The 23511-nt window shown below is 40.4% G+C and overlaps 1 protein-coding gene across 2 annotated transcripts in view; it reads right to left on the minus strand.

The window, feature by feature from the left end:
• COG3 (component of oligomeric golgi complex 3) overlaps positions 1-23511 on the minus strand; it is a 67753-nt gene that overhangs the window by 25846 nt on the left and 18396 nt on the right. Inside the window, exons 4-15 of one of the 2 annotated variants that reach the window (XM_021065605.1) lie at positions 23204-23369; positions 22464-22538; positions 20653-20745; positions 19815-19940; positions 17265-17345; positions 12879-12922; positions 12295-12421; positions 10618-10709; positions 8572-8711; positions 6585-6745; positions 4436-4544; positions 1459-1583 (exon numbers count right to left, since the gene is read on the minus strand). In XM_021065605.1, the coding sequence (XP_020921264.1) occupies positions 1459-1583; positions 4436-4544; positions 6585-6745; positions 8572-8711; positions 10618-10709; positions 12295-12421; positions 12879-12922; positions 17265-17345; positions 19815-19940; positions 20653-20745; positions 22464-22538; positions 23204-23369 (1339 nt within the window). Of the gene's footprint in view, positions 1-1458; positions 4545-6584; positions 6746-8571; positions 8712-10617; positions 10710-12294; positions 12422-12878; positions 12923-17264; positions 17346-19814; positions 19941-20652; positions 20746-22463; positions 22539-23203; positions 23370-23511 lie in introns of both variants that reach the window. The other variant, XR_002336675.1, reaches the window with a different exon arrangement.

A 23511-nucleotide genomic window follows, 5' to 3' on the forward strand; every position in this document is an offset into this window, starting at 1 on the left:
CTTGGCCATGCCCACGGCAGGGAGAAGTTCTCGAACCAGGGATCAAATCCTTGCCACAGCAGTGACTTGAGCCACAACAGTGATAATGCCAGATCCTTAACCACTAGATGACCAGGGAACTCCCAATAATCAAATTAATTTTTAACAATGAGTGAATTAAAATCACTATAACAGGCAGAAACTCTGCTTGCCCACTTACATCTCTCACAAGCAGCCCATCTTAATAAATCTATTTCTTGCCTGTCACTCTGTCTCGAGGTGCTTCGGCATGGAGGCATAAAGACCTGAACCTCAAAAGAACACCAGACCACTGAACACCAGCTTTGAAAACAATGCAAGCTTGCTTCTGCCCTGATCCTTATCTGCGGCCCCATTTTTGACTCCCCAAACTGTAAAACCACCTCCCAATCTCTCCTAAGGGGGGGCAGAGTCTTCAAGCATTGGCCTGCTTTGACCCTCCTTTGCCTGGCAAAGCAATAAAGCTATTTTTTTCTTCTTTGCTCCCTCCAAAAAATAATAAAAATAAAAAATAAAATTGTTATGACAGTAAATAATTATAGACTAATCTGATCTTTCAGGGATTAATATTCATATCATTAAAATGGAATGCTTAAAATAAATGTCACCGAAAATAAATGCACAGTATAAGCTGGGGCTAAAAAAACCTAAAAGTGTGCTGCCAATTTCAGCTAATAACATCAGTCCATAGTTACACACATATGTAATCTGACTGCTCTTTATTAAGGAAGCTGATTTAAAATTGAGTGCAAGAACTAAAATAGTTGTATTTGGTACTAAATGTATATTATAGCTCTGTGACATTGGACATATGATTTAACCTTCCTGCATCTCTTTTTCTTCATCACTAAACTAAGACAGCTGAATTACTCTTATAGTCACAGACCCTATAAGAAGCAATAAAAGCTATATAGCTCTTTTCCTCAGAAGACACAAATATAAACATACAGACAAAATTTCACCCACAATGTCAAGGTGTTCAGACTCCCCAGGGCCTGTTAAAGGCTTCTGAGGGTCTAGAGAATGCTCAGGCTGAGCATCTGTAAATCAGGAGTTCCCACCGTGGCACAGAGGAAACGAATCTGCCTAGTAATCACGAGGATGCGGGTTTGATCCCTGGCCTCGCTCAGTGGGTTAAGGATCTGGTGTTGCCATGAGCTGTGGTGCAGGCCAGCGGCTGCACCTCCAATTCAACCCCTAGCCTGGGAACTTTCATGTGTCCTATGTACGGACCTAGAAAGACCCCCCCCCCCAAAAATCTGTAAATTAGATTGATTAGATTGATCTTAACATTATCTCTGTATCTTAAAATCTTACTATTCTAGTCCAGTACCAAACAGAATACACTATCAAGATCTAAAATAAAATTTGAATTTAAAAAATATTGTAAATGAAAGAGCAAGCAATTTATGGTAAAGATACAAGAATTTACACACGTACATCTATGCATCTGTACAATTTGGAGAGACAGACGAGAGTTCGTCGAACTGTAGGATACCACATGCCATGAAGATCTGCTGGAGAAATTGTGGTCTGTGGTCTAGGATTGAGAGAGTCGGTTGAACCTAAAAGCCCAAATGGAAAAGAGGACGTCACACAGGTAGAGGTCTGTCCATTTGCACAGCAGTGATGGCCTGTTGGTTCTCGTTAGCTCTCACTGGCTGGAGGCATCCGTTTTTTCCAGCCTCGTCTTGAATCGAGAACGCCCGAGGCAACTGCCATCAGTGAGGTTTCGCACATGGAGGGAGAGCGCACATGAATGCACACGTGGGTACACGCCAGCCTCACACACTCGGCCCAAGCTGCTTTCGCTAAACTGTGATCAATCATCTTTATAGACTGCATGAGCCGTATACACACACTGTAGAATACAGTGCGGCCAAGAAAAGGGAGACAGAGCCAGATGCAGTCAAGTGGCAACAAGGGGGGGGGGGGCGCAGGCAGGGAGGGACGAGAAAACAAAGTAAAGTAAACAGGAAGATCAACCAAAGCTGGCTGGCCTGATGGCCTGCCTTCCATGCGCCACTTAAGAGGCCTCCGTAGTGCGTCCAGCGTCCAGGTGGCCAGAGCTGTGTCCCTCCCCTCCACAGATCAGAAAGGGCTCCTCTCCTCTGCCTCGACCTGCATCTGCTCAGATGCTCTCCCCAGACTTCTGCCACTGTCCCTCTAACTCTCTGTCCTGGGTGACCTTATACAAGCCCAGAGCGTCAACTACTCCTCAGTCTTTCTCTCTAAACCAGTCCTCCTCTTTATGGCCCAAGAGCAGTGCTCTCCAAATGGAGGAGTATGTGAATCATCAACGTGAGACATTAAAAACGCCACATTAGGAGTTCCCGTTGTGGTGCAGCGGAAACGAATCCAACTAGGAACCATGAGGATGCGGGTTCGATCCCTGGCTTTGCTCAGTGGGTTAAGGATCCCGTGTTGCTGTGAGCTGTGGTGTAGGCTGCATATGCAGCTTGGATCCTACATTGCTGTGGCTGTGGCACAGGCCTGCAGCTGCAGCTCCAATTCAGCCTCTAGCCTGGGAACTTCTATATCCCATGAGCATGGCCCTAAAAAGCAAAACAAACAAACAAACAAAAACATGCCACATTAAAAATGGAAAAAAAAAATTTTCTTTAAAAACTCAGTGAAATTAATTTTAATATATTTTATTAAGCCAATAGACAAAACATCATTACTTTAACATATGATCAATATAAAAATTACTAATAAGATAATTTCCATTCTTTATTTCATATGAAGTCTTTGAAATCTGGTAGGTATGTACACTCACGGCGCATTCGGAGTAGCCACATTTCACATGCCCGATGGCCACCACGCTGCACAGCGTAACTCCAGATCCATTTAATACCCACCTCTCCGCTGTTGCACGTGGACCTTACTCGATCTCCTTTAACCCCACATCCAGGGTGTTCTCAAACTCTATGGATTCAAACGCCTAACCATACCCCTCATCTACACACTTCTCTCCTTCCCCCGCCCCCAACAACGCGCTGGTTCAAACCACATCTACCTTTCAAATAGAAAAACACAACCACTTCCTAACCAGTCCCTACTGTTCTACCAACAATACCTCAATGTAATGCTAGCCACGGGTTAAAGAAAGAGGCTTTACTAAGGAAAGGGGAAACGTACAAGGCCAGGGTTTAAGAGGCCTTAACTAGGAGTTGAACTAAGATGTATATAGGTCACGGCATGGGTTCTATTTCAGAGGAGGAAATTTCAACTCCCTGTGTGTTTCTCTTGCTACAGGGCAAGCATGATAAAGCGGCTTTATCAGATGGGGACCACCGAGGCTGGCTGGCCCTCTGGAATTGGGGTATAAACTATATGGAGCTGACTCAGAATAACCTGACGATGCACTAGCCTAGAGATGTGGGGGCGCCTGGGCTCTTTAAAGCTCATGGAGTTGGATTACCACCGACTCCCGGTCAGTCCCATGGGGAGCGGAGTTTTGGTGTCACCCTTACAACTGAGGGTGAGGAGAGGGATGCCCAACTTCCCACCTAGCTTGCTGTCCAGATAACGCATGAGGTTTCCAGGGTGCTTCTTGAACAGTTTTGCTCCTTATATAACATGCATCCTAGTCCAAGCCATCCTATACACTTCCGTCAATTTTTTTATCCCAGTCCCAGGCACTCAATCCATTTGCAACATGCAAATCTGATGGTACAATTAGCTAGAATATCGAAGTCCCTAGGAGTTACCCTTGACACCTATCACAGTCAGGCCTGTTCTACCTGCTCTTTCCCTACAAATAACCTGTGCCCAAACACCCCAAACCACCTGACTTCCCCAAAGCAACCATGGTCCCCCACTCCTTTATGCCTTCCTCCACGGTATTCTATCTCAAACAACCCTATTTCAGCCGGCTCTCTCATAGTCATCACACCACAGCTTTCAGATTCCATACCTCTCACTGAACCTGCCTTCCTGCACACAAAGCTCAGCTGCCTTTAAAGTTGTGACGCCCTTCATCCACGGTCCAAGAGGGCCCTGTGCACACGTGTCACCCCTGAATTACACCCGTGGCTTGCCAATCTCCCCCCACTGAAGTGTGGGCTCCTCAAAGACACAAGCTGTTTTTCATGCCTGAGACATGCCAATCTTCAAAAAACGTTAATTAAATGAATGAATAAAAGTTAAAATGCTGTCGTGGCTCAGTGGAAAGGAATCTAACTAGTATCCATGAGGACAGAGGCTCGATCCGTGGCCTTGCTCAGTTGGGCTAAGGATCTGGCACTGGCACGAGTTGTGGTGTAGGTCGAAGAGGTGCCTGGGATCTGACATGACTGTGGCTGTGGTGTAGGCTGGCAGCTACAGCTCTGATTTGACCCCTAGCCTGGGAACCTCCATATGCCACGGGTGCAGCCCTAAAAAGACAAAACAAACAAAAAATGCTGTAACATACCAGATTTTGTTAGACTATTACGAGGTTCTGCTTCTTCTAACCGAACGTCTGAAAACAAAGCTTCTAAAGGTACCTTCTTTTGCTCATCTTTTAAACTCTGGGCAATTTGCTGTATAAAGAAATCAGAAGTAATATTAAAGTATAGTTTTTGGCTATGTTCAGCAATATAAACACATGCTTTCTATAAGGTAAGGTAAATATATATTAATTAATGAATAAATGGACTAAGAGAACTATGCCAAAGCAATACGTGGGACTGAAAGCATTAAGCTGGTACAGAGTGTCTCTATTCTCATAAACACACACATAGCCTTTTCTGAATAACTAATTTCAGGACCATTACAAGGTTTCTGCTGAGGGCTAAATATATAAGGCTCAAAGAGAAGCTTAATTTACGTAAATAGTTTGTTCTCAAGGAAGTAGCATAACTCCCCCACTCTTTATGTACAGGCTGCACAGAGGACTTCTTTCCAGAGAGGAGAGGAGAGGAAAAGGGGGAAAAGAGGAACTTCCCCGTGGAGAAACCTGACAGCACTACCTAAGCTAGGCGATCAAAGTCAGTCTCAGGCAGTTCCCCATGTACTCGGAGGTAACAAAACCACCTAGGAACCATGAGGATGCAGGTTTGATCCCTGCCCTCGCTCAGTGGGATAAGGATCCGGCATTGCTGTGAGCTGTGGTGTAGGTCACAGACACGGCTCTAATGCCACGTTGCTGTGGCTGGGGCATAGTGGCAGCTGCAGCTCTGATGCGACCCAGGAACTTTCGTACGCCAAAGGTGCAGCCATAAAAAAAAAAGAAGAAGAAAAAGGAAAGGCACCTAGGGAATTTGAATATGAACTGTATATAAATAATGCTGAATTGGTATTTTTCATATATGAAAAAATGGCAATATGGTTACATGGAGAACATTTTTATTAGGAGAATAAGAGCTGAAGTAACTAGGAGTGACATATCATGACATTTGTAACGTACTTTCAAATGGTTCAGAAATAAAACATAAACACACACACACACAAAGTAAATGTGACAAAATGTTAACTAATGAATCTGACAAATTCTAGATTCAATTGACTATCTGATGATATTAAAGAACTGTAAACAATTTTTTAAATGTGATAACTCTATTATGATTAGTTAAAGATAAAAGTGCCTTGGAGTTCCCGTCGTGGCGCAGTGGTTAACGAATTCGACTAGGAACCATGAGGTTGCCAGTTCGATCCCAGGCCTTGCTCAGTGGGTTAAAGACCTGGCGCTGCCGTGAGCTGTGGTGTAGGTTGCAGACCCGGCTCAGATCCCGAGTTGCTGTGGCTCTGGCGTAGGCCGGTGGCTACAGCTCCGACTCAACCCCTAGCCTGGGAATCTCCATATGCCGCAGGAAGTGGCCCTAGAAAAGGCAAAAAGACAAAAAAATAAATAAATAAATAAAAGTGCCCTTATCAAAATAAATAAGTGGGACATAAGTGGGACTACTTCAAACTAAACTGAACCAAATATTTATAAAAACCAACTTAGGAGTTCCTGTCGTGGCACAGCAGAAATGAATCCGACCAGGAACCATAAGGTTGCGGGTTCCGTCCCTGGCCTCGCTCAGGGGGTTAAGGATCTGGTGATGCTTTGGCTGTGGTGTAGCTGTGACTGGACCCCTAGCCTGGGAACCTCCATGTGCTGCAGGTGTGGCCCTAAAAAGCAAAAACAAAAACAAAACAAAAAATAGGAGTTCCTGTCATGGTTCAGTGGAAACAAATCTGACTAGCATGCACACAGGTTCGATCCCGGGCCTCACTCAGTGGGTTAAGGATTGCCGTGAGCTGTGGTGTAGGTCAAAGGCACGGCTCAGATCTGATGTTGCTGTGGCTATGGTGTAGGCTGACAGCTACAGCTCCAATTCGACCCCTAGCCTGGGAACCTCTGGTCCTAAAAAGCCAAAAATAAATAAATAAATAAATAAATACAGACAACTTAAAAGGACAATGTAATGAATTATTTCTGTTCGATGTTTTTTAATATTATCTCTCATGATGTCATGGCAAGTTCATCTTGCCTTTGCATCTTGAATGAAAATTAAAAAGAAAAATGCTATTTTCGCCAGTATAAAATATCCAAAGTTGTGTGAGGGCGGGGGAAAGATCAAGTAAGAAGCCCCTACCTCCATCATGACTAACTTATCAGGATAGGCCAGATCTCCAGGAGCGGGTTTGTAGCCCGTGATGTCTGTCTGAATGTAGATGTGGGTTCGGTAGACAAGTCGCTCTTGAACATCTTCCAACATCTGCTTCACTCCAGCTGCAAATGCCCCGAGCTGCTCAGCTGATTTAAAAAAAAAAAAAAAAAAAAAAAAACCTGCAATCACCCATTCCTTTAGATTTAGAAAATACTTCCTTTAAACATGAAAAAGTATTACCAAATTGTCATCTAGTACTAGTACGAAGCACACCTGACTGTATTCTATTTTGTTAAGACTCAATGACCTCAGAAAAATGTAATAAAGGTCTTTCGACTTCCTCCAGTTTTCCCTTACGTCTTCTTCCTGGGACTCTGTGTAATAATTTTTATTTTTAATATGAATAACAAAAACTACAAGGCACTTTAAAACTCAGGTTTCAAGTTATATAGCTTCAGACAACTCCTGATAGCAAAAGCAGCTTATTAATTGGTTATTATCCCTGTTTTACAAATAAATTGAGTTCCACAGATATTAAGTAACTTGTTAACAAAGAAAAATAAATTTAAAAAATGAGATAGAAGTTTGTAGAGAATTTCCTCATTTCTAAGCTGCCATCAATGTTAAGATACACCCATAATTTGGAGTTCCGTCGTGGCGCAACAGAAACGAATCTGACTAGGAACCATGAGGTTGCGAGTTCAATCCCTTGCCTCGCTCAGTAGGTTAAGGATCCAGCGTTGCTGTGAGCTACAGTGTAGGTCGCAGACTTGGCTCAGATCTGGCATTGCTGTGTTTGTGTTGTAGGCTGGCAGCTTTAGCTCTGATTCAACCCCTAGCCTGGGAACCTCCATATGCCACAGATGCGGCCCTAAAAAGCAAAAAAAAAAAAAAAGATACACCCATAATTCAGTGACAACTTTCCAAGGACTTGGGGGCTAAAGACATTACTCACTCATATATTTATGTTAAATTTAAAAATCATCTTTAATTAGCAAGCATAAAATGTGAGAAAATGCACATCTTAGAATGAACCTAATGCAAGAGAATAAGAAACTCTGGAAGAGTAACATACCTATAGTGTCTCTTAAAGAAAGTCAAAGTAAGGACAATAATTCCTGCCAATACAATGATTACATGAAGGGTATTTTGTAAAGGTTCTTAAGTATCACTAGGAAAAATCCTATTTTCTATGACAGGGAAATTAAATGTTAAAGAATATACTGGTTGAGTAAAATAGAGCCACCCTAGAGAATTTCTTTTTTTTTCATTTGTAATTTCAAAAAAGATGCATTATTAGTGTGGGTATATTAATGAAAATAATAATTCCCATTTTTTTAACTAAAACTATGTAATATAGTCAACTATTTTATGTATTCTAGCAACAGTGTACTAGAAATCTCCAACCCAAAACTGCTGATCAGTTTTCTCTGGATTTCAGATGCCAGGAAAAAACAGCAACTATAATTATTACTAATTTTGTGTATTTAAAATTTTTTTCCCATTATTATTTAGTCACAAAATAAAGTCCATCTTGATTCAACAAGAGAGAAGGCATCAACCTATTTCAGAAATATTAGAGTTATACAGGGATGCTGGGGGCAAAGGACTAATCTTTTTCCAATTCTCTGAGCCACAGGTATAATTAAAAAGACCTTGGAGGAGTTCCCGTCGTGGCGCAGTGGTTAGCGAATCCGACTAGGAACCATGAGGTTGCGGGTTCGGTCCCTGCCCTTGCTCAGTGGGTTAACGATCCGGTGTTGCCATAAGCTCTGGTGTAGGTTGCATACACGGCTCGGATCCAGCGTTGCTGTGGCTCTGGTGTAGGCTGGTGGCTACAGCTCCGATTCAACCCCTGGCCTGGGAACCTCCATGTGCCTCCATGTGGCCCAAGAACATGGCAAAAAGACAAAAAAAAAAAAAAAAAAAAAAAAAAAGACCTTGGAAATGATGATTTCTACATATCATTTACCATTGTTCTGTACGTGATCTTCAAGCACCTCATTTTTCAGAATCCCGCAAAGTTCCGATAGAGTTTCTAAGTGAATAACATGAATGATGAGCGGCCTGAAGACATCATACAATGACATACACAGTTTCTCCAAAAGTTCACTGAAATGAGAGAATAAAACACAGTTATCAGTAGTAGTCTTTGCGGTATTTTCTAATAGTTTAGAAATCAACTTTGATTACTTCCAGCCAATAAGAATAATAAAAATCTACTGGAAAAAAGTATGTGGGAATATTACACACTGAGAAGTAAAACGCTGAAGGGAATTCTATGAACTGTTTTTGCTAGAGGCAGCAACCAAGCTGAGAATCAATAAGCATCCTCAGCAGTCAACTCAAGTTAGCTGGCCCCAACCAAATGTCAACTTATTGCAACTTTTACTTATGTTAGCAATAATTTTGTTTACATCCTCTCAAAAACAAAAAAATTTTCAGTAGACTTAATTTTCCTTTTATAACCTATACCACTGTGGATCAAATGGTGACATTTTTCCCCAGGAAAGATAAGTTCAAAATCCTTTTTTTTTCTATAATTTTTTTATTCTAGTTGATTTACGTTCTATCAATAATTTCTGCTGTAGGAGTTCCTGTCGTGGTGCAGTGGTTAACGAATCCAACTAGTAACCATGAGGTTGCGGGTTCGATCCCTGGCCTTGCTCAGTGGGTTAAGGATCCGGCGTTGCCGTGAGTTGTGGTGTAGGTCGCAGATGAGGCTTGGATCTCATGTTGCTGTGGCTCTGACATAGTCCAGTGGCTACAGCTCTGACAGGACCCCTAGCCTGGGAACCTCCATATGCTGAAGGAGCGGCCCTAGAAAAGGCAAGAAAAAAGACAAAAAACCCACAAAAAACAAAAACAATTTCTGCTGTACAGCAAAGTGACCCAGTTATACATATGCACACATTCTTCTTCTCATATTATCTTCTATCGTGTTCCATAACAAGCAGTTGGATAGTTTCCTGTGCTGCACAGCAGGACCTCACTGCCTATCCATTCTGAATGCAAAAGTTTACATCTACTAACTCCAAATCCCCAGTCCATGCCACTCCCTCCCTCTCCCCAAAATTCTTAAATACTTACAGGTTAAATAAAATTCAAAGTACTCTGTACATACACTAAGTGTTTGGGCAATTTTAAACATTTGAAAAGAAAAAAATTAGGCTATCTATGCTCTTCATATTGTCAGTAGTACTCTTCCATACATAGCAGTTCACCAAAACTGTAAGATACATTTGTCTCTTCCCCATACAAGTCATAATCTTTGAATTTTAATGAGTCAAAATCACCAAATGAAGAAACCAGGAGTTCCTGTTGTGACTCAGTGGTTAACGAACCGGGCTAGCATCCATGAGTACGCAGGTTCGATCCCTGGCCTCACTCAGTGGGTTAAGGATGTGGCATTGCAGTGAGCTGTGGTGTAGGTCGCAGATAAGGCTCAGATCCCGAGTTGCTGTGGCTGTGGTGTAGGCCAGCAACTGCAGCTCTGATTCAACCCCTAGCCTGGGGACCTCCATATGCCACCAGCGTGGCCCTAAAAGACCAAAAACAAACAAACCAACCAACCTAGCTCAAAATGAAGAAACCAAAATTGACTAACAGTCAGTCTGAAAGGCACTTTGAGAAAAACAAGGAAAAGGGTATTAAACAGTATCTGTGTTAAGTGTCTTGCACTAGTTAGAGGCACAGAATTTTTTAACTGGAAGGAATTAATATACTTATTAGAGATAAAGAGATCTAGATACCAAGACAGTTCCCTATGCAGGATTCTTACTATCATAACTTAATATCTCCATTATTATATTAGAAACAACATGAAGGCATGTTGGCCTTTAAATGGCACATTTATTTCAAAATAATCACCGTCCCATACAGCATTCTACTCACACATCCACAGAAATGAAAACACTCCACAGTTAATTTTAGAATACTCACTATATATAACAAGCTATTAGGGCCATTAGCAAATTAAATCTTAAAAAACATGAGTTAGATCCCGTGTACCACCTACTCTAATTTTGATGTTGGTTTTGTGAAAAATTCATTGTAAAGCTGATGCTCATCCTGGCAGACATGAACCATAAAGGCACAGCCACTGCGAATCTGTGGGAAACAAACACACACCACCTACAGTTAAAGGAGAACAATGACTCCAGTGTTTGTGAATAAAACATTTTATTTACAAAGAGATTATGCCTATATAACTCATAAAACAACTTCCCAAAGAACAGAAAATGGTTTTCAATGGTTTGCTGCATAATGGGAATATGAACAATTTTTATTTTCTTCTCTCTGCTTTCTAAGCTTTTGACAGTGAAAACTAATTACTCTTCTAGCTGAAAAGGGGGTATTCAAAAAAATAATCCTTCTATATTTTTCTAGTCTGAATTAAAATCACACTAAGGAGTCCCTGTCGTGGCGCAGTGGTTAACAAATCCGACTAGGAACCACGAGGTTGCGTGTTCGATCCAGCGTTGCTGTGAGCTGTGGTGTAGGTTGCAAACACGGCTCGGATCCCACTATGGCTCTGGCGCAGGCTGGCGGCTACAACTCCGATTCGACCCCTAGCCTGGGAACCTCCATATGCCGCAGGAGTGGCCCAAGAAATAGCAAAAAGACAAAAAAAAATTAAAATGAAATAAATAAAATCACACTAAGCAAAAAAGCACTTCTGCAGCAAACGCTTAGATTAAATTGTCAATATAGATCCACATACTTTGAAATATCATCTTTCAAGAAACAGGGAGTTCCCACAGTGGGTTAAGAACCCAGTTACTATCTATGAGGATACTGATTCGATCCCTGGCCTCGCTCAGTGGATTAACGATCTGTCGTTGCCGTGGGCTGAGGAATACATGGCAGACATGTCTCGGATCTGGTGTTGCTGTGGGGGTGGTGTAGACCCCTAGCCTGGGAACTTCCATAGGCCACAAGTGTGGCCATAGATAAAAAAAGAAAAAAAAAAACACAGGTTCAATCCCTGGCCTCGATCAGTGGGTTAAGGATCCGGTGTTGCCATGAGCTGTGGTGTAGGTCACAGATGCAGCTCAGATCTTGCATTGCTGTGGCTGTGGTGTAGGCTGGCAGCTACAGCTCTGATCCAACCCCTAGCCTAGGAACCTTCAGGTGCCTCGGGTGCGGCCGTAAAAAGAGGAAAAAAAAAAGAGAGAGAGAGAAAGAAACAATACTTATTTGGTGAATCTTCAAACCTCAATAAATAGACCTAAACAAAAATATTTTGCCAAGCTAGGAGTTCCCATTGTGGCACAACAGAAACAAATCCGACTGAGAACCATGAGGTTGAGGGTTCAATCCCTGGCCTCGCTTGGTGGGTTAAGGATCCGGCGTTGCCGTGAGCTGTGGTGTAGGTCACAGATGCAGCTGAGATCAGGCATTGCTGTGGCTGTGGTGTAGGCCGGCAGCTGTAGCTCTGATTAGACCCCTAGCCTGGGAACCTCCATATGTCATAGGTGCAGCCCTAAAAAAAACAAAAGACAAAAAAAAAAAAAAAAAAAAAAAAATTGCCAAGCTGAATGCTAATTACTAAACTAGATTTGTCATAACTGAAAGAAAATTTTTGTAAATTTGTGGATATGGGGGCCAACTTATTTACTCAAGCATAGTTTCTAGGGTATCAAAACAGCTCAGAAGAAAGTTTAACATTAAACCCGAGCAAGGAGAATCTTACCAAGGCACAGTGATCTCTATTATTCTGGCTGGTTAACTCTGTTACAGTGCAAGTAATACTAGGACCCAAGAGGAGCTCCCGCTGATCAAGGTAACACTGGTGAATGTCGTTAAGCAGTTGCTGGTATCTGGTGAAAAGCAAATGAAATTGGAATATAAACTTCTGATTTCAGATACATAAATTAATTCAATCCTAAATCCCAAAAGAGCTACCAAACTTCTAAAGCTATAGGGTCACCTCTCACATGCCCACATTAAATACTAGAAAGAGTCATGCATATAAAGAAAAAATAAACCATAATGAACTACCGTAACATTTACCTTTTAAAGAAAGGTTTATCTTCTAAGAAAAGTGATCTTACATCTACCTAAATGAGAAGGAAATCTTGCTATGCAAAAAGGATGCCCTGTAAACTTGCCAGGTCAGGTCTATGATCTTGTTCCCCAATATGAGTTGTGTGTTATGAGAAAACACTTGTATAATGCACTGTAATTGCTCAGAAAATATTAAGGACAGAACAGAGTTGAAAAAATAGCACTTCAAGGGAAAGTAATTTGGAAACGGAACAACTTGTGGGTACTCACTCAGGTATTTTTTCAGATCGTTGTTCTATTTGTTCAATGAGAGTCTGTGGAATAAAGAAAAATCCATTAACTCCATCTGTTACAGTTGTACTTTTAATTACTTTCTGATTTTAACAGTAACACATGCCTGTGCTAGAAAATCTATAAATACAAGAAAGTTGAAACATAAAAACCACCTATAATACCAAAAAGTAATCACAGTTAATATTTTAAAATATTTTCAATTTTTGAATGCACATGTTCACTATATTTTTCTCTTTGAACAAAACTGGAATTATACTATATATTCAGCTTTATAATCTGCTTTTGAAAAATTAACTGTTCAGGAGCTCCCACTGTGGTGCAACGGAATTGGTGGCATCTTGGGAAGGCTGGGACCCGGCCCGGCACAGCAGGTTAAGGATCCAGCATTGCTGCAGTTGCCCCTTAGGTTGAGACTGTGGCTCAGATCTGATTTCTGGCCCAGGAGCTCCATATGCCCAGGGTGGCTAAAAATGAAAACCAACAAACAAACAGTTCAAAACATTCTCTTACATTAAATAATTCTCATTATCAAATAAAAAGGTATAGAAACCCTTAGACTACTGCCTGGTACCTAGTAAACACTCAATGATTCATTACAAATATTATTTAAAACATCATTTTAAATGACTACATAATATCCTACTGGGAAAATGTGCCATTACTCAACCATTCCTCTCCTGCCAGACATAGAAGTTATTTCCTAAGAATAACAGCCCGGGGGTTTAGAGCTCTGGGCCTGGAGAGTCTGAGGGCCGGCCGGCAGTGGCTATTTGAGCCCAGGAGACCTAGTTTACTTCACGGACTCCACTTCCACTCTTTAAGCTGATATAATAACTGTACCCACACTTCCCAGCCAGGGGGACCCAACACTGGGACCAAAGAGGAATATTTTTAGAGGTTTTTGAGAAAGGAATTCATTTACATCCCTATCAGAAGTACTGCCTATCTCACCAAATCCTCAAAAGCACTATTATACCTTAATTTGTTCATTTCTAATGACCAAAAAATGCCACCTAACCTTAAATTGAGCATATCCTCCACTAAAGCTGAACATGCACTCATATTTATTAACTATTTGTATTTTCCATGAATAATCCGTTTTTGGTTTTGTTTTTGGCTGTGCCTATAGCATGCAGAAATTCCTGGGCCAGGGACTGAACCCATGCCACAGCAGTGACCCAAACTGCTGCAGTGACAACATCAGATCCTTAATTCACTACAGAGAACTGCAATCTGGGTCCTTCTTTTTTCTTTTTTTTTTTTTTTTTTTTTTTTTGTCTTTTTAAGGCTACACCTGCAGAATATGGAAGTTTCCAGGCTAGGGGTTAAATTAGAGCCGTAGTCGCTGGCCTTCGCCACAGTCACAGCCATGCAAGATCCAAGCCTCGTCTGCGACTTACACCACAGCTCACGGCAACGCCACATCCTTAACCCATTGAGAGAGGCCAGGGGTTGAACCTGTGTCCTCATGGTTACTAGTAAGATTCGTTTCTGCTGAGATGTTCACCCTTCTTACTGACTTCTAAGTTCTTTCAATATATTAAAAATGTTAAACTTCTTACTTATCCACTGCAAACATTCTCCCCAATTTCTGCCTTTTCTTTTGCTACCTAAAATTCAGAAAATTTAAATTTCACATCCTTAATCTATTACTTTTTTCCTAACTTCTTCAACTTTTTTGGTTTGATTTGGGTTTTTTTTTTTTTTTTTTTTTTTACTTATTCATTTTTTTGGTCTGCTTATCATTTCTGTATTTTACTCTTTAGTTCACTTAAAATGTGTTCTGGTAATTTTTTTTTTTTTTTTTTAAGTTTGCACCCACAGCCCAGGGATTGAATGTGAACCTCGGCCGCTGCAGCCAAGTATTCTGACAATGTTACAAAGTGAAGACTTTACTTTTTTTACCCCAGAAGTACTCACCAAATCTTCCCAATAGAATGTAGAAAATTCTAGCCCCTCCTCTCAGATTTGAGAAGTTTCTTTACATTCAAAGTTACAGAATTTTCCATTCCAATGATTCATCAGTGTATTCTTAAATCATTATCACTAAATTTTTCAAATTTCTCTTGTTTAGTCTTGCTTATTTACGGTACTAGATGAATTTTAAAATCATCCAAAAAGAAATTCATTGGAATTTTTGCCATGATTACATTAACCAATAAATTACACATGAGAAACTGATGTTTGAAAAATTAAGTGTCCTCAACCAGGAACATGCCAGGCTTACCCCTTACTGAATCTTTTATGATTTTCTTTCTGATTTTATTTTCTTCATCCTTATATTTCCAGTAAGGTTGTTTCTAAATGAGTATTTTATGATTTCTGTCACTAATATAAATGGGACTCCATCATATATTCTAGCTGCTTACTAATGGTACGCAGGAAAACCACTGATAATTACATAATCATTTTGTATGCACCCACCATTGAGCCCTCTAATATACACCAATCTTTTTTTTTTTTTTTTTAGTCTTTTTAGGGCCACACCCATGGCATTTGGAAGGTCCCAGGCTAGGGGTCAAATCAGAGTTGCAGCTGCTGGCCTGCACCACAGCCACAGCCACATCAGCTCCGAGCCACGTCTGTGACCTACGCCACAGCTCACGGCAATGCCAGATCCTTAACCCACTAAGTGAGGCCAGGGATTGAACCCAAATCCTCATGGATCCTAGTCGGGTTTGCTACCCAGAGCCACAATGGGAACTCCTACACCACTTCTTTTCTAATCAAATTTTTATCACTGCTCTTTGACTAATAAGCAGAAGTAACCAGGCACAATCTAAACCTCAAAACATCAACTAACCACTGCGTCCTCTCTAAACAAGACCAAGTCCCTGTTTCAAAAATCAAAAACTCCTTTCCACGAACTTTGAAGAAGGAAACAAGGAAGAGAGTGAGGTCAGAGTCAGCAAAAGCAGACTATTCTTTCTGGCAACTTCATAATGACTGGGGAAAAAAAAAAAAAGAAAAAGATCCATGTACCAGGTCTAGTCAGCTTTACCTGGAATGTGTTAACTATTTCAATACATAACCCACGTATCAACTCTGTGCAGCCTTCACTAATCAAGACCAACATTCTGTACTCTCCTTTAGGGATCGCACACTGCACTAGGGAAGGTGATTAAGGTACACACTCCCGAGCTCACGGAATACACCCCAATGCCTGAAGCCAACCCCTACTTCTACTGAAGCACTGAAGACTCTTCCCGGTTAATCAGGCCTCCATTTGTCAAATCTCTCTTAACCATAATCCACTCTTTATACTATATCCTTGGTCTTATGAAATGGAAAATCTGAGTAACTCACTTTCCTGTTTAAAATACTGCAATGGAGTTCCCATCATGGCTCAATGGAAATGAATCTGACCAGTATCCATGAGATCACAGATTTGATCCCTGGCCTTGCTCAGAGGGTTAAAGATCCAGGGTTGCCGTGAGCTGTGGTGTAGGTCGCAGACGAGGCTCGGATCTGGCGTTGCTGTGGCTGTGGTGTAGGCCGGTGGCTGCAGCTCCGATTCAATCCCTTGCCTGGGAACCTCCATATGCCACGGGTGTGGCCCTAAAAAAGAAAAACAAAGAAATAAATAAAATACTGCAGCGGTCCTCTACCTTTCCTGAGTGAGCAGGACATGCAGCAGCCCTTGTGAGAGGGCCTCTGCCAGGCTTCCTTTCTTCCTACCCATCACAGCCTACTAAAGCCCCGTATTCCAGTCACAGCAACCTACATGAGGGTCTCCCAAAATACGTGCTTTTTAGGTCCCCACAACCGTTCTATACATGCTCTTCTCTCTGCATAAAATACCCTCATCAATCCCCTCAAGTCCACTAAAAATCCAAGCGTTTTAAGCTCAAACATCACCTTCACCTGGAAACTTTCCCCAAGCCTCAGAGGAGCAGCTAGGCATTTCTTGCTCTGTGCTCTAAAAACACACAACAGGAGTTCCCGTCATGGCGCAGTGGTTAACGAATCCGACTAGGAACCATGAGGTTGCGGGTTCAGTCCCTGCCCTTGCTCAGTGGGTTAAGGATCCGGCGTTGCCGTGAGCTGTGGTGTAGGTCGCAGACGAGGCTCGGATCCCGCGTTGCTGTGGCTCTGGCGTAGGCCGGTGGCTATGGCTCCGATTCGACCCCTAGCCTGGGAACCTCCATATGCCACGGGAGCGGCCCAAGAAATAGCAAAAAGACAAAAAAATAAATAAATAAAAATAAAAAAATAAAAACACACAACATACATGCTGCAATGTGGAAGGGCTGCCTTTCATTCATGTTCAGTTTCCTGGTATAAGCAAAGGACCTAACCCACTTCAAAAGGGGAGGCTAAATACACTTCACAGCAATATCCTATTCCTGCCAATAGACTTACTCTGACTTTGGGGGCAGCAGCTCGAAATTTCACATAAAACAGTGTGAAGGCATTGTCTGCATTCGGTACAGATGAAGGATCCTAAAGAAACGTGGGGGAGGAGGAGGAAAGGAAGATATGAGCAAACCCATAATTATTCAGAAAATATGACGCAAATCATTTCATACAGCTACTGACTGGCCTATATACCAACCAAAAGCTTACAGAGAAGAATCTAAAGAAAAATTAAATATATTATTGCTACAAATGTGAAATGATTATGCGAAACTGTCATCTCTCTTCTCTTTATAATTAAAATCTATCCTATGTTACATGAATTGCGGTGGTAAAAAGACTTAATTCATATCGCTATGCAGTCACGGAGTGTAGGACATTTGGCCAAATTACTTGGCCTCTCTGAAATTCAGTGCATCCATAAAATGGCGATAACATATACTCACAAAGATTTTACACAGCTCAGCTATAAGGCACTCACATATAATAGGCACAAGTACTTATTAGGTTTCCCAAACTTGCTAAAAATTTTGCAAAACAGAAAAATTATATAGGCTGTTATATCAGCTAAGAGCAAGGTAAAAAATAAAATGTGATCCAAAAAGCAGTGGCTTTGAACGGAAAGCTCAAGAAGATACTTCATATTGTCTAAAAAATAAGCTTGAGGGAGTTCCTGTTGTGGCTCAGCACTTAACGAACCTGACTAGTATCCATGAGGATGCAGGTTCAATTCCTGGCCTCGCTCACTGAGTTAAGGATCCAGCATTGTCGTGAGCTTTGGTGTAGGTCGCAGACACAGCTCGGATCCCACGCTGCTGTGGCTGTCGTGTAGGCCAGCAACTGAGGCTGTGACTTGACCCTTAGCCTGGGAACCTCCGTGTGCCACGGGTGCAGCCTTAAAAAAAACAAACAACAAAAAAAGCTAAATTAAAAAAAAAATAATAAGGGAGTTCTCATCATGGTTCAGAGTAAACGAATCTGACTAGTATCCATGAGGACACAGGTTCGATTCCTGGCCTCGCTCAGTGGGTTAAGGGTCTGGCATTGCCATGAGCTGCAGTGTACATCAAAGATGCAGCTAGGATCTGGTGTTGCCATGAGCTGTGGTGTAGGTCGAAGACAAGGCTCGGATGCTTCCTTCAAAAAATATGCCAAGTCAGGAGTTCCTGTTGTGGGGCAGTGGAAACGAATCCGACGAGGAACCGTGAGGTTGCGGGTTTGATCCCTGGCCTCATTCAGTGGGTTAAGGATCCGGCACTGCCGCGAGCTGCGATGTAGGTTGCAGATGTGGCTCAGATCCCGCATTGCTGTGGTTGTGGTGTAGGCTGGTAGCTGAAGCTCTGATTCAACCCCTAGCCTAGGAACCTCCATATGATGCAGGTGCAGCCCTAAAGACTAAATAAATAAATAAATAACATTTTAAAATATAAGCTTGAAAAATAAAATGCATTGTTTTCATAGTATTATTTTCTTAGGAAATAAATATGCTCAATGACCATCCCAGCTATCTCTACTTTTTTTTTTTTTTGTCTTTTTGCCATTTCTTGGGCTGCTCCCGCAGCATATGGAGGTTCCCAGGCTAGGGGTCTAATCGGAGCTGTAGCTGCCAGCCTATGCCAGAGCCAGAGCCAGAGCCAGAGCAATGCAGGATCCAAGCCGTGTCTGCGACCTACACCACAGCTCATGGCAATGCCGGATCTTTAACCCACTGAGCAAGGCCAGGGATCGAACCCGCAACCTCATGCTTCCTAGTCGTATTCATTAACCACTACGCCACGACAGGAACTCCCCCAGCTATCTCTACTCTTATTTCTAACCTTAACACTCTTCTTGTTTTCCACCTAGCATCTCCTACAATCTGTGATTGATTGATTTGTCTGTTTCCCTCTCTACTGACTATTTCTGCTAAATGTAAGCTCTGTGAGGGCAGGGACCTTGCTAGTTCCTTTCGCTATTGTACAGTACAATGCCAAGCATTTAGGAGGTGTTCAATAAAAATACACGTGCTAAATACAGAAAATTAAATTATTCATCCTCTGTAGAGAAAAAATTTCAAATTACCCATCATATGTAATTCTACCATGAATCACTTTTGTTATTTTGGTGATTTTCCTTCCAATATTTTCTTTCTTCCTTTCTTCCTTCCTTTCCTTCCCTTTCCCCTTCCTTCCTTCTTTCCTTTTTTGGCCATGTGGAATTTCCTGAGCCAGGGACTGAACCCACGCCACAGCAGCAATCAAAGCCACAGCAGTGAAAACACCAGATCCTTAACCCACTGAGCTCCCAGGGAACTCCTCCTCCCATTATTTTCTTTAAAAAGATGGGAAAAGAAATAGTTGAATCTTAGTATTTTTCATATAGTACTAAATATTTCTCACACAGTTATATATTCTTTGAAAATAAGATTGTAATGGACATATACAATATGGCCATTTTTTTTCCTATTATGAATAAAACTGCAACGCATATTCTCATTTAACAAAAGGTTAAAAAAAGTTGAAGTTATATATAAATGAGTCAAAACAAAAACAAAACACATTTCACCAGTTAACTCACCCTTTTTAATAACTGATTTGTGAGGTTCTGTAGTGTATTCACAGTGTATGTCTTCATGAGTTGCAAAGCTTTAGAAAGGCATTGCTTAAACTTCAGTAAATATATAGGATAATCTTTAAAATTTGGCTGAAAAGTAAAGGGGAAGATTTACAAAGATGAAACAAACATTAACAAGGCAAACTTTTAATAAAACCTATCCTTATGTAAAGCTATACATAAAGTGGAAAAAAAAGGTTTTATATAGATTGTAAGCTCCCTGAAGACAAATACTATGACTGTCTCAGTCACAGCCAAATCCCCTGTGCCTGGCACAGAGCAGGGGCTCAATAAATATTTGCAGTTTTTAGCAAAATATATTTTCAGTGTCCCAGAGACTTCAAGCTTAATATGTGAGGCCCAACCAGGGAAAGAAGAGGAGTCGGGTGAAATAAACACAGCTATAAATCCTTGAAGGACAGAAAGAGATGATGATGAAATCAAAGGGCTTGTCCCTTTGTTTCCCCCTAAGTAATACTTTTTGTTTCCAAAGAAGTACCTAGCAAAACGGGAAGTCAATAGTCTAAAAATCTCTTGTCCTTTTATATGTGATAAAGCCATGGCCAGACCTTTTTTCTATTCCAGGGGTTACCACAGCAGCTGAAAGTACTTTTTAAATGACTACTTGATGACTAAGAATTTACTACAGTTTTTCTTCAAGTATGTTGCAAGCATCTATTTCCCTTCGGAAGAAATAATTACTTTACTGCATAAGAAGTTATGCAATAGAAAAAGAAAAAAAAAAAAAAAGGACACAAGTTATGCAATAGGAATGTTGACACACAGAAATACCATGACTTACATGAGATGATATGTATGTTATACAATCATCTAACTTGGCCAGCATAGGTATAAATCCTTCACTATTCACAGACAATGTGGGAGAATTCAATTTCTTTAAGGGAAAGAAAAATTTACACATTAAGAGTTACCAAATATCCTCGAACATAGCTCATGTGTACAATACATAAAGGACAAATTAAAAAGAAAATGGATTGAATTTGGTTTATTCCTAATGAGCTTCAACTGGGCTCTTCATGAATTAGCAAACATTTTAATTAATTAATTTATTTATTTTAGCTTTTTAGGGCCGAACCTGCGGCATGTGGAAGTTCCCAGGCTAGGGGTCAAATCGTGGTTACAGCGGCTGGCCTACACCACAGCCACAGCAACATGGGATCCCCCACCCACTGAGCGAGGTCAGGGATGGAACTTGCATCCTCATGGATCCTAGCGGGGTTCACTTCTGCTGTGCCACAATGGGAACTCTCAGAATTTACAAACATTATATACTCCACTGTAGACTGTTATCTTAAAATAATACATCAAGTACCTAGATCTTCCATTTTCTAGTACTTTACAACATAAAATTTTCCACTTTCGAATACTGGCAATTTTCTCAGAGTTAAAAGATTAACTAGCGGTCATTATGTTTAGGAGTCATACTATGAAAGGAAAACAATATATATAGGTAAAATATAAGTAATCATATACAAATCATAAAAGTGTAATATAGGTAATATAATATAAACATATTTAATATTTAATAGATTAAATTATATAAAAATATTAAAACATACAAAACTTTATAATGTATATAAGTAAAATCACCCAATTATTTCTTATCTTGATATATAAATAGTTTGGCAATGAACTATTACCCATTGCATTGCACTGTTAACTGGCTACTGGTTTTATATCTCGCTCTTAAGATTTTTTAATTGAAGGACAGTTGATTTCAAACATTAATAATTTTAATAACACGATTTATATGCAGTTATTATGATTAATTTACAAGCCAGACACATAGAGAAACATATATATATTTCTCTATATTTACTATATATATATGTATATATATGTGTGTATAAATATATGTATATGTGTGTGTGTGTGTGTGTATATACACATATATATATACATATATTTGTATGTGTGTATATCTTTTTAGGGCCACACATGCAGCATTTGGAAGTTCCCAGGCTAGGGGTCAAACTGGAGCTGCAGCTGCCGGTATACACCAAGCCACAGCAACAACATATCCAAGCCACATCTGTGACCTATACCACAGCTCACAGCAACACCAGATCCATAATCCACTGAGCGAGGCCAGGGGTTGAACCTGCATCCTCATGGACACTAGTTGGGTTTGTTACCACTGAGCCATGATGGGAACTTCAAGAAATATAATATACACTATTACTATGGGATACAAGAAAGCATTAAGCGCAGAATACTCTTCCTCAAACTAGAGATTTGTTTAAAATATGTTTTGATTACCATTATAGAAGTACAACCACAACAAAATTTAAAACAGAATATTTCTTCTTACAAACTTCACAGCTTACAAATAAGATACCATAAGAGTTAACCAACCAAGAGATTTCAAGAACAATACTATAATTTAACAACTATTATTTAAATCATATATGAAAAAAATATAAACTGGTAATGTTATGTCCATCAGCCACAAACAGGAATATCTTAACAATAAGCAAACTATTAAGTTAAAATATCGCTCAGGCCTATTTATAAGTTTAAAGATTAGACTCAGAAAAGGAAATATAAAATAAAGTCACTAATTTTATAAAAAAATAAAAAAACAATGCTTACTGTGTTAATAGTTTCCAATTCATTAAAATAGGAAAGCTTTTGTTGAATGTTTTCAGCCAGCTCAACAAGTTCGGACTTGCATTTTTTAAAAGAGAAAGATCAATTATTGTGAGAACACATGAATCAACACTTCAGTCTGAAAATTACACTGAAAAGATTTATGTTAGACATACAGGTTTATATCAGACATACAGTTTTAGATCAATGCTCAAAGATTTCCGCAATCATGGACTAAAATAAGCAACGATTATTACAGTAAATTACATATGATCTTTTCTCTAAAACAACAAACGACGGCTTTTTATAAAACACACAAAATGCACACAGAGAAAACTCTGAGATACAGGAACTTAAATATTCTGTCTTTAAGACCCAAGTTTAAGTGTAACCTAGATCAGTTCATCTTTTCATAAACCCCACCATTACTACAATCACTATGCCTTGTTTGAAAAGCATCCATAATAAAGAGCAGGCAGAGCAGACAAATATACTGTCTTCACCTTTGAAACTGTACCGAGGCCTAACAGCTCAAAGCGGGAAAGCCTGAACTTGCCCTCGCTCACACAAGCTTAAAGCTGGCTGTCAAAGTAAGAGTTTGCGTGCTTAGCACACGGCCTCATACAGAGCAGTGTTCAAAATACACTTGGAGAAATTAAGGAAATTAGAATTAAACTGTATTCACCTATTTAAAAATAAAATATTAAATATAATCAGTGTTTCTCTCTTCAACTCCCAATTACCTGTTCTTTCAGCAGCTGTTCACAGGCTTCGTGGAGGGCTCCTGTCTTATTGGACACAAAAAGATACTGTTTCCGCAATGATTCCAGATGCTGAAGAGCACTGTTGACGTCATTCAATATAGCATCACACTGCTCCTGAAACCCAGACAAGTAATCCCTCATCTGTCTAGAAAACAGAACCAAAAGGGGATTGGCAATAATATTTTCCCCCAATAAGCATAGACAATAGCAACAAAATCTCAATTTTCCCCAAATGTCTGAATTTCAGAAGAAAAGTCTGACCTATTCACAAAAGTGCATTATATTCA

The sequence above is a fragment of the Sus scrofa genome, chromosome 11 (assembly GCF_000003025.6).
Source record: "Sus scrofa isolate TJ Tabasco breed Duroc chromosome 11, Sscrofa11.1, whole genome shotgun sequence".
NCBI lineage: Eukaryota > Metazoa > Chordata > Mammalia > Artiodactyla > Suidae > Sus > Sus scrofa.